Raw genomic sequence first — 12,352 nt, forward strand, 5'->3', positions numbered from 1 at the left:
CCATGTGAGGTAGAACGACGCGTTCTGATTGGTCAGTGTTTTATGCCTTGAATTCAAAGGTGTGCTTTCCCTCCATTTCAGCCCAAATTCATCTGCACATATATTTAGACCAACATCTGTGGAATTCGTTAGGTTATATACCTATGTTAATGTTATCCCACTGATTTTATATGTATATGCAGGAATTGACGCTCTAAAAGTGGCCTGTAATGAGCGTCAACAACAACATTCCTCTAGAAACTCCGGAAATGTGCGGAGGCTCCGCACATGTCCGGACTCCGGACAAACTCCGTAGATCAGCAAGGTTCCGGAGACTCCGAACTTTCTGCAGAGAAGCACTCTTAAGATTCCCAAGTGTTGTGCGAGTGCAAAGGTGCCTCTTATAGGTTTGTTAGATCATCTTGAGCACCTTATTCTACACAAAGAGAGCAAATATCATGTCCCTCTTGATAGTACGGCATTCCTATACTCAATTTTAAAAGATAAAATATGTAAATCATCATGAGTTTTTGCTTTGCAACTTTCATTTCCTTTTTGGTGGTCATCTCCATGACTTAGCTCATCTATCACCTGTGGTACCTGCTCGTCATTCTCAATAATGACATTAGTCCCACAAGCATGTGTCATTAATCAACCAAAACCCACTAATCGGGTCTAGATGTTCTTTCAATGATACTGATGCTGAGGGTAACATCTTGGATTGGGTGAAGGATGACGAATCTTAAATTGATGATTTTATTTTAGTGACTCCAAAACAAAAATTGAAGTCTATGAAGAAATTAAATATCTCTGCCCCTAGGAAGCAGAAAGAAAAAAACAAGGAAATTCCTTGTAAGGCTGACAATTTGGTGTGGAAGGATCAGGAAACCCTAAGCCTCCCAAACCACCTCGAAACAGGAAAAATGGAAACACGAAAGGACTCATTTGGAATTGTAGGGGCATCAAGAAAAAAGTGTCTCCTCTTTATTAAGCAATCTTATTCTGGAACACAAATTTCAGTCCATTGGACTGCAAGGAACCATGCAAGTCAATGTGGTTGATAGCATCATCAGAAGAATTGATCCTAGTCAAAACTATCAGTGGAAATGGTTACCTTCAAGAGAAAAATCTGGTTGCTTATTGTGTGGAATAGATATTGATATCATGGATGTTGGATCATTTAAAGAAGGGAAATACATGCCGCACTTGAATTTATCAGACAAAATATAGAAAGTAAATGTAACTTTATTAATGTGTATGGTGCTGCACAAGAGGCGAACAAAAATGAGTTTTTGGCAGAGTTGGCTATTTTTCGTAATCAGATAATTGATCCTTTTCTAGTTGGTGGAAACTTTCATATAATAACATTTGCATCTGAGAAGAATAAAGGAGGAGGTGTGCACAGACACGCAGATTTGTTAAATTCTATTATCAATTCATTGGGTATGATAGACTTCACATGTTAGGGAAAGATTTACATGGTCAAATAATCAAGAACATCCAACTCTTGAGAAGATGGATAGAATTCCGATGGGCAAAAGCAGGGAAGACATTTTTCCAAGAGCTATGGTTTACAAACTTCCTAGGGAGGTTTCAGATTATAAACATTTGATCTTAACTAATCTGGGAAGTCAAACTTTGAAGAAGCTAACTTTTTGTTTTGAACTTTCCTGGCTTAAACATCCTGACTTCATTCCATTGACCAAGAAAATTTGGATGACTCCTTTCATGTTGTTTCTGCATTTTCTAAGACTCAGCAAAAGTTGAAACACTTTAAACAGTACTTTAAAGGGTGGGACTTTAATCACCAAGATGAGATGAGGGAAAAGAAAACAAAGATACCGGATGAATTTGCTAACTCTTGAGCTATTACAAGAAGATGAACAGTTAACTCCTAAGCAAATTCAGTTGAACGTACAACTGCAATGTGCAATCCTCAAGATTTTGAAGGAGGAGGAACTGTACTGGTATAGAAGATCTCATGAAAAGTGGTTTGCCAAAGGGGATAATATGACTGAATACTTTCACACAATTGCAAATGGTAGAAAAAGGAAAGATACAATTATATCCCTCTTAGATGGAAATTACATCATTGAAGGTGATGATAATTTGCTGAAACATGCAACTGACTTCTTTAAAGACCTTTTTGATCCTGCCATGTGAAATTTAGTTCCCATCAGTGCAGAGCTGTGGGAGGATAATAAGAAAGTTAGCTCAAGTGATAATAATGATCTAGTTAGACCTTTTTCTAAAGGTGAAATTAAAGAAGCCTTGGATCAAATGGAACATAATAAGACAACATACCCATAGTGTTCGAATTGAGATTTATCAGACCTGTTGGAGTACATAAAAGAGAATACTATAAAACTGTTCAATGAATTTCATCAAGGCAAAGTTTGAAGTTAGAAGATTGAATTATGTAATCATCACTTTATTACCAAAAAAATGTTGATGCTGACATGATTCAGTAATTTAGATCCATATGTCTATTGAACTGCCTTTGCAAATGGATTGCAAAAACTTTATTGTTATGGTTGGATCCTTTGGTGGATAAATTAATTCTGAAAATACAGAAAACCTTTATGAAGAACAGGAATACTATGATTGGTGTTATGGCTTTAAATGAAGTTTTGCATGATCTTTCTTTTGGTACACTAACTACCAGGTAGGTCAGATGGTATCTGTCTTTTCTTCCTCATGATTATTTCAGAAAGAATGCGCCATCTGAGAGTTAATAGTTTCTATTTCCCATTTGGGAAACTTGATCACTGACATAAGGTAGGTAGGGATGCTTGTTAAGCAAGACTTGAGCAAGGTTAATCTACCCTCATAAGAGAGAATCCCTTTAATGATCTTATCCACCACTGATTGGAAATCAGCTCTTTTCTATTTAACATGGTAAAGAGGAATACCAAGGTAAGGTAAAAGGGAAATTCCTATCTTACAATAGAAAAGCCTAGCAAGAATGTTGGTTTCTTCTTCCTCTACACCTACCACCATCATATTGCTCTTAACAAAATTAATTTTCATACTAGACAAAATTTCAAAACAGGACAAGAGCCCTTTAAAATTTCTTGCTTTGCCTACATAATTCTCAATGACGAACAGGTTACCATCTGCATATTGCAGGCTAATAATCCCACTAGGTTACATCATTCTTGTTAAGTGGGGATACAGGATCTTCTAGTCTCAAACCCTTGCCAGTCTTAAAGTAAGAGCTATTTTCATCATTAATCCGAGTGCCCAAAGAACTGTCTCTGACTACCTTCCTAATTCAACTCACCTACTTAGCTCCAAAGCACCTCGATGTTAACATCTCATTCAAAAACTTTCAATTAACTTAATCATAAGCTTTTATAATCTAGCATAAGAATGGCACTTTGCTTATCTCTCCTAGCCATCTCATGAATTAATTCATGTGAAGCAACCATATTTTTGAGAATGTATCTGTTTTTTTATAAAAGCACATTGATTAGAGGCTATCAGCATATCACTTATCTTGATCAGCGTGTTATTGAGGGCTTCGAGAAAATTTTCTGCTTTTGTAACGATGAACTACCTTGCATGTATTTTTTATTTTTTATGAAGTCGGATAGTGTGGATAAAGAGAGATGAAAATGCATTAGCTCGTGAGCTCGTGCTCGGCATAAGCCTGGTTTATTTCCAAGCTGACATGGAGGCGGAACTTAAAACCATCTTGCACGACATGTCCATAAACCACCAATCCACGAAAAAGACCCAAGCATCCTCCAACTCGCAACGGCGTAGACCCGGACGCCGATGGCATAACGGTCTTTCGCACAAATATCCTTTCTTGCCCCAAAACCCTTCGAGACACTTCTTCGTCTGCCGCTCTCCCCTCCACCGAGTTCTTCTCGACGCAAAACTAGCTGCTCCTCTTTCTCCCCCTCGATTCTCGACCGAATAAGATGGCGACGGCCGCGCGCCTCCTCGCGCGAATCTCCCGGCAGGGCGTCGCCGCCGCCGCTGTGGCGGGGGCGTTGAGGCGGCGGCCGGATGCGGCGTCGCTCCTCGGGGCGTCCACGCTGGCGGCGGCGGAGCCCTGTGCTTCGATCAAGGTGGGATGGTGCTGGATGTGTAGACCGATTTACAAATAGTGGGTCTTATAGGGTTTAGTAGTCTTATTAATAGGCGGTGGATTCTTTTTTTTGTCTTTCTGAGAGATTAGGGTTTACAGCAATTCACTTTGATCAATGATTTTGATGTGGGTTTTAGGGGTCAGTACTGCATGGAAGAGATTGGGGATGCTTTGTAGGGTTTATACACTTAAAGAAATATTTTCAACTATACTGTCTTAGACACGGAGACCTTACTTATTTTTTTCCTTGTTTTCTATTGTTAAATAATCTTACTTTGTTGTTTATACAAGCAGGTCATTCCTTTGTTGAATCAGCCAGCACGATACACAACATCGGCATTTCAAAGGTTTGGGTTTTCAACTTCGGCCCCTCAGCAAGATGATAAGGAGGCAAACAAACACGCAGATGATGGAGTTAATAAAAGCGCTGGAGTGAGTACTGAAGCTTCAGGTGAAGCCAATAACGTGCCTGGAACCGGCAAGACCCAGGAAGCAGGTTCACAGGATTCTGTATCACAGCCTAATAGGCGGAGGAGAGCTACTAAACGAACTGCATTTTCTGATTCAGATTCAGAAGACCTAGACCTATCAAAGGAGGACCTTATGAGGCTACTTCTTGAGAAAGACGAGTCTTTGAAGTTGAAAGATCAAGAGGTTAAAGACATGAAGGATAAGGTGCTGAGCAGCTACGCCGAGATGGAGAATGTCCTTGCCAGAACAAAGCGGGAATCGGATAACACCAAGAAGTATGCCATACAGGTTTGTGCTTCATAATATCTACTTGCTTAATTTGCATGCTTTTGTTATACATGGATGTATACTTTGCAATATCCCTGGAAGTTTGCTCTTACTTGATGGTTCTTCTATACAGAGCTTCTCCAAGATTTTGTTAGATGTTGCAGACAATTTGTCTCGAGCATCATCTGTTGTCAAGGAAAGTTTCTCAAAGATAGATACGTCCAACAATTCTGATGAAGCTGTACCGCTACTAAAAGCCCTGCTAGAGGGAGTTGAGATGACTGAGAAGCAACTTGGAGAGGTATGTTTTCCCTCTAATTTTCCTTGCATCAGTCATACTAGTTTTGAAGGCACTCTATTTTACTTTGAATATTAGTGTTCTCTTTTGCTTCCAATGTTAGGACACCTTTTGGCAAGTATTTCTTGCAATTTCACATGGATGCAGATCACATATTTTCTTGTATGAATTCCTCTCATTGGGACTTAGACTTGCTCTCCCATGCATTCATACATGCAATTTGACAGTTCCATCTATCTGAAACTGATAAGAAATTTTTGCAGGTCTTCAAGAAATTTGGAGTTGAAAAGTTTGATCCTCTGAATGAGAAATTCGATCCAAATAGGCACTATGCACTTTTCCAAATTCCTGATCCTTCAAAACCTTCAGGGACTATTGCTGCTGTTGTGAAGGTATTCATTTCTTATTTGTTTACTTATCTGGCAATCATAGCTTGTTGAGACTCAGCGGTTAACCTTGAACTTTTGATAAATTTAAGTTTTGCTAGGATCTTATATTCTGTTATGTTGTTGAAGTGTTTGCTTCTCGCATAATACAATTTTAGTGTATGCTTAACAAAATTTCCTGACAAATAACTTGAGAGTGCAGAATTCAGAAAATAGCTGTTTTTAAAAAGCTGTAGACACTAAAAATATAACCATCACTTGAAAACCTGTGGGCTCTGATAGAGCTGTATATTTGTGACCTATGTTTGTATGAAGCTAGCATGACAAATTGCACGGGTATGGTTGAATAACATAGGGTGAATTGGGATTATGTTAATAAAATAGAATAGAATACTGTTATTTCTATTTCCTATAAAATAGCACAAAACCTAAATTTAGGTTTGAAATAAACCTGTGGGTTTTCATAGAGTTTCAGCAATTATCAGGTTACTCTGCAAATAGTTGTTTTCAAGAATATAGCTCGTTTCTATTGAAGAACTAGGATAATAGGATAGTCCTGTTCATATATATAAGATGAAGTGGAGAAATATTAAAGACAGCTTCACATTATTTTCATCTTTAAAAATAAAGTAGGTACAGAGGGAAGTGACGACAAACAGACAGTAGAAGGTAGAAGCATTGCTAGTAAGATTTAAGAATTCAGTTTGCAAAGCTGTTGTTGGTTTCTATATGACCGACCTGCACATCTGGTCAAGACATAGCTGCTGGAAATCTGTGATTGTTGGGCTCATGTAAAGGCATGCGATTTTGATGGTTCGTGGATTTGAGGTCATCGTAGACAGGTCAGGTGCATGAGTCGTCTGCATAGCAAGACTCTTTAGGAATAGGTGGATCCATGTCTGGAAGCCCCAAGGGGCCTGTTATCCTTATAGGCCATTGTAGTGCAGTATAAGTTTATATGTTTCAATTTTACACCAAAGGAGAAGATGGGAGCCTCAACTGTTCACGAGATATTTGGATGACAGAGCTTCTGATAATATTTAAGGACACTGTGAAGTAGAGTTTTCTTGATGCATCTGCTTTTCCCTCTCCAAACATATGGTTTTCATTTGGCAATCATTCTAACAATTGTAATCTTTTTAGGTTGGCTACATGTTACATGATCGTGTTCTCCGCCCTGCTGAAGTTGGTGTCACTGAGGGTGGTCCAGTTGAAGAAGAAGAAGAACCAGAGGAGAAATCTAGCAAGTCAGAATAAACCCAGGATGCCTGCTGCAGGCATCTGACTTCCCTTTATTGGTTGGATAAGCATACACCATGTCATAGGTTATGCTTTCACAAGGAGATTTGTAATACAAATCGCCATTTTTGTAGTGGTGAGCATGTTCGACGAGCCTATTTGTTGAAGTTAGCCCAGAAATTTGTCTTTTTGATACTGGTCAGTAATAAAAACATGATTGTAGCTCATGTACATTACTGAAAATTTTTTTGCCAAAGACAGGTTGATCCTGCATTAACAGGAATACTGACTTAAGGTGCTTCGCACAAAGTGTTCCTATTGGAACTCTTACAAATTTGCGTGAACCGTTCCCATTTGAATAGTTTTGATTTTACGACAATCCTGAAGATGCAAATAAATAAAAAGGATTTTTCTTATTTGCCTTGTTGATCTGATATATCTTGAATGAGTTTTAGATCTATGGACTGTTGCAGGATATTGTGAAGTAGGGTGGTAATGTGAGCATGGCTACCTGATGCCCGATTTGGCAAGTTTTTATGTTGAAATCACCTTGGACTATGTGAATTTGAATGGCTGAGCAAGATTAGCTTTACTGTCAAAGCGTTACTGATGCCAATTGCGTTAACCAGATCACCTTATAGGCTCTGTGGCTTCTGAAGGATGTCAGATTTTTGTAGCGCCAGATCAAAATATTTGCCCAGAAGGCTTCGAATACAATCTCTTATACAATCTAAATTCGCTCTTAGCTTCTTGTGCGCTAACCAAAGCCAATGGAATCACTAGTTCAAGCTAAAGAATTGGAAATGTACTGAGAAGTGAATCTTCAGCAGCAATGTGAAGAGAAGTGAGGGCACCCAGCAGCTCTTTTAACATTCAACATCTATGCAAGTACTGCTTGAATATTCTTATCTAGCCTAATATATGTTTAACTATGTATGGTTTCGTCTAATAAGCCAGCTATATAGTTTTGAATTTGCAAAAAAGTTATCAGGTAACTGGAGAGGTTCTTACTAGTCCAGTTTTTCAATCAATGGTTCCACCTGGATAGTTGGATCCAACTGCTTGCAGTAAAGGAACGTTTTACAAAGAAGTTGTGACAGCCAGTTATCCGATTCTGGACATCTCTGGAAAATTAAATTGAATATGTTTGGCAACGAGTTCAAACACTTCACACTATTGTAGGTCCTGTAATCGATTTTGCTGAATTGTCTCTACAGTAATAATGTATCTAAGTTACATGCCACAAGGCAAATAGTGAAGTAATCAAGAAAGAAATGGAACAGCCAGGTCACATTCTCATCTCAAGGTCAGGGGTTACGGATTTCCTCTTGAATCTATTATTCTCTGTCTGCAGGTTCTTGGCCACTTCATGTTGCTCTGCTGTGTCACCTTCATTATCACCGTCCGGGTCTTTCAAACCTAAATTCAAATTGAAGTCTGTTCCACCACCATTTTTGCCAGAATCTCGAGCATCCTCATCTGATGCCTGAAATAGGACGGTTTCATTAAGTTCTTGATAGATTTATTCTCCTTAAAATGTTCTGAAAAATTCTAAAGTTAACACAGTATCGTGTAAATGGCACTCGTACGACATTTGGAAGGAAGCGACTAAATGACACAAAACATAGAATCTTGCAATTCCGAATAAGACATTATATTCATAAATGGTATAGCTGATTGATTGAGATGTGGAGATATTTACATAAATTTAAAAAAGAACGCATTTAGCATGCCTGGTTTTGATAGAACTGCATAGGCATTTAAAATCACAAATCCCTTGTAAAACCCCCACTTTGAATGGATGTTGCATGTTCACGTGCAGTGAGAAATTAGCTACCACTTCATCTGATAATGGAAGACCAAGACATTATAAATTATTTCAATGTGAAACTATGAAAATATGAAATCCCCCAGGGGTACTGAGCCTTCCGTGTGTCAGATAATCAATGAACAAAAATATTTGTATGGCTGCCATACAAAAAAAATTTCCATGTCTCTGGGATTTGAATGAGGATTAGTCAGTGTTGATGAGCAAATCGATCTTCACGCTTGGCAAACAGGTTATATCTTAAATCTTAAGCTTAATAATGACCATAATTGGGTTCGGAAGTTTTGGACAAACACTCTTGGAGTGATATGGCTCGCCTCAAGTACATTCATGTGCTTCAGCACTAGTTTTCATCAACTCTGTCCACCGACTTCAAACTTTATCATGTACCAAACTACCAATCAAGCAGACAGAAGAGCACTGTTGTAATTTATGCAGGAGTAATCAATGGGTAGCTCAAACTATGGATTTAGGACCTGCAGGGACGGGAGGTGGTACTTCTTCAGTAAGCTTGATGACTAGGGTATTCCAATCATGTGAAATAACCACCAAGCTACACTACAGTTCACTTCTAGTTTCTCAACAACTACATAAACAGTTCCTCCCAATTCAGCAAGGACATTCAGAGTAAATAAAGAATAACATGTTGCCGAGGAATCTTACAAGCATCCCAACATGTATCCACTGAGATAATGAAAATCATAGAGCATTTATAGCTTTTTTAATACTTGGAAAAGTCCAATTGGGTCATGAACCCTTCAGACTGAGTAGCGGAAAGGATAGTAGCAAGTTCAGTGAATTAAACTCAATAGAACATCATAAGTGGCACTGGCTACTGGAAATATTCATACTTCAAAAAAAAGAGGGAGTCCCGATGGGAAACATCAAACAATAAATGGTCTGATGCATGGGGATGTCAGCAAGGTAATCCAAAACCCAAAGAAGAAAAACAACAGTTAGTTAATGTGAATTAGCATAATGAGGAACCGATGTAAAAAATTACAGATTCGTAAAGTACTTAAAGGATCTTGTTACCTGAGGTTCATCCATAGGTGTATCATTGATATCAGTCTTTCCATTTGATGGCTCAGTTTCATTTGAAGACGGATCTCCATCATTAGCTTTATTCTCATCATCAGATTTTGCAGATTCTTGCCTTTCCTCTTCAACTACAGAAACCTGAAACATGAAGAGATTTGATAAACATCAATTGACAAGACATATGAGCAAACAGTGAAAAAGCCATCTGTTCCAAAAGAGAAGTGTTGCAGATGAATTTGTCTGCAAATTTCAGCAAATGAACCCTAAAGAACCTAGATAGTCTTGAGATTTTAATGAAAAGATGCTCCAATCTAGTTTATTTTATTTTATTATACTCTAAACATGTTTAGATACAACAGATGCAAGAGATAGATAGTCAACTAAGAGCCATGTAAAGCAGTGAACTAACCTAACTGTTGCAGACCAGGGGGTTTCTATTACAATGAGCCAGATACAACCTATCTTCACATTTCATGTCATGTCAAAAATTCATAATTATCCATATACACAGTGAACTAACCTAACTGTTGCAGACCAGGGGGTTTCTATTTTGATCTAGGTGTACCTAAACAGCGCAATCACCCCGTGCATGGGAATAGTTACACGTGAGTCCACTGACGAGGTGCAACTGTGGATCATGACGGTTGCAAAAAGTTAAGGGAGCTTGGGTAGGATTGGCTAACGCCATCCGTTGCTCGAGTGTTGGTTATCTTGTCGTTTGTGCCTCTTAATTTGGCATGTATGTACTGAGGAGTTTCTTTCCTGATTTGCTTTTGTTATTTTATATCCTCCCTTTCGTTCACGGTTTGGTTTTATGTTTTTGTTTGGTTTATTTTGCTGTTCGGGCCATTTTAAGCTCACCGGCATTTCTTTTGCTACCTCTAATACACAGACATTATCATTACCCTAAGACACGGCAACATCTTGAATTTGCCAATCTGAATAAACAATTAAACTGTTTAAGTCTCCTACACTATATTTGGTGATCAGAAATTCAAATCGGTTCTGACCAATTACTAACGGCAACACATGATTCACATGATTCAAACATCAACTAACAATCCGAAAGCTCAACCCGCACAAGATCAAACGTTCTAAATCTTGACGCGAACAGACCGACCAAAGAAGCTAAAGATCCAATCATGTTACAAATTCGAGCCCACGATAGCGCCACTAAAAGCAACAAATGATAGCCAACAATTCTTATCAAGAGTCCTCACCGGCACATACCGCCGGCGTCTGGTGGCCGTCTCCTCGGCCGCCGCCTGCCGCTCCCCGTCGCCTCCTCCCCCGTTGGCCCCGTTCACCGGGGTCCACTTAAACAGGAGAAGGTTATTCCCACGGGATCCGCCGCCGGATCCCGTGCCCGTGGAGGACGCCGCGCCTCCGTTGGCGCTGGCACTGGCGTTGGCGTTGGCGTTGGCGCTGGCGGCGGCGGCGGCGGCGACGGGGACCCACTCCTTGCGCCACTTCCTAACGGGGCCCGTGAAAGTCGTCGCGGGGCCGTAGCGCGCGGAGGTGCGCCCCAACCGCGCGCCCACGCCCTCCATGTCCGCGATTACCCGTGGTTTACGGCGGCGGCGGCGGCGGAGGCCTTATTTTCCGGCCGGGGTTTGGTACACGAAATTAATGGCGTGGTAAGAGGCGAGATCTGACACGGAAGAGGCGTGATGTGTTTAATTGCGTCGTGGTCGTCCATCCGGCAGGTGGGACCGGGAAGCAGCCACACGGACGGGAGGTGGTCCGTACGCGGGTCCACCACGAGCGGGCGGAGGGTAATTACAACTTACGTCAAACTTGGGAGTAATTTTGATATTCTATTATAATTTTGGAAAGTATATTTAGAAGTATGCTTTGACCATCCATTATTATTTATACAATGTTATTAATTTTGAAAAATTGATTTGTATTAAAAGATATGTGAAATGTCAATCAATAGATATAAGTTTTTAATATACTAGGTCAATTTGTTTTACCAATTGTAACTTATATAAATCATAATTGGTCAGCATTTCAAACGAACAGGTATCTAGTCTGAACTCACGATTACATATCAAATTTTTTGCGTCCATCCCTTGTGTTTCACCATTGTTGTTTGCCTGGAGAATAAGAAAATCTATACAATTTTGCTTTGGAACAGTAGGAAACACCTCAGGGTGAGTATGCTAGACTTAAGATTAATTATGTAGAGCTTTATTTGTTGCTCCTGAACATAGGAATATTGCGTAAATGTGTGGCAAAACCGCTTGAATTAGTCCGACTCAAGTGCGCAGACCATCGCTGTACAGACGATATGACCTCAACGCACTTCAAACGGAACAACCCAATGGTCCGTCGGGTAACGTCCCGATGAAACCACCAGATTCCGGATCGAACAAGCGTACCTCGCATGAAAGCGAGTCCAAAGATACAATCACCGTCATATTTTTACAACATAGGCACAAGTAGTTATTATAACCGGGTTCTGATAGAATACTGCAAACCTAACTAAAATAAATTTATACAGCCATTGTTCGAAAACTTCAAGTTTTAACGGACATTATTCAGAGATGACAGCGGAAGGAAACAACACCACGACTACACGTCGCAAAAACAGGCACCATACTTAGCCCAAAGCATGGCGTCATTCCGAAGGGTCATTGCCGGTTGGGGACGGATCCCATTCCATAGACCAGCCAGGCGGTAAAGTGCAGGGCCAAGGGGAACTAGCAACTGAGTCCTCGAATGACATACCTGAAAACCAC

The 12,352-nt window shown here is 39.8% G+C and overlaps 2 protein-coding genes across 2 annotated transcripts; one reads left to right on the top strand and one right to left on the bottom strand.

Annotated features, from left to right (window-relative positions):
- Positions 1 to 3,908: 3,908 nt before the first annotated feature.
- Positions 3,909 to 6,757, top strand: LOC112898437 (grpE protein homolog 2, mitochondrial-like). The gene is made up of 6 exons (XM_025966758.1): positions 3,909 to 4,058; positions 4,373 to 4,574; positions 4,647 to 4,837; positions 4,950 to 5,117; positions 5,378 to 5,506; positions 6,644 to 6,757. Exons 1-6 carry the CDS (start codon positions 3,909 to 3,911, stop codon positions 6,755 to 6,757), a joined length of 954 nt encoding a protein of 317 aa, XP_025822543.1.
- A 1,073-nt stretch (positions 6,758 to 7,830) lies between these two features.
- Positions 7,831 to 11,269, bottom strand: LOC112896252. Its single transcript, XM_025964173.1, has 3 exons — positions 10,829 to 11,269; positions 9,603 to 9,746; positions 7,831 to 8,225 (listed from the first exon to the last, which is right to left on the bottom strand). Exons 1-3 carry the CDS (start codon positions 11,156 to 11,158, stop codon positions 8,028 to 8,030), a joined length of 672 nt encoding a protein of 223 aa, XP_025819958.1. The 5' UTR covers positions 11,159 to 11,269; the 3' UTR covers positions 7,831 to 8,027.
- Positions 11,270 to 12,352: the final 1,083 nt, after the last annotated feature.

This window comes from Panicum hallii, chromosome 6 (genome assembly GCF_002211085.1).
Source record: "Panicum hallii strain FIL2 chromosome 6, PHallii_v3.1, whole genome shotgun sequence".
Lineage (NCBI taxonomy): Eukaryota > Viridiplantae > Streptophyta > Magnoliopsida > Poales > Poaceae > Panicum > Panicum hallii.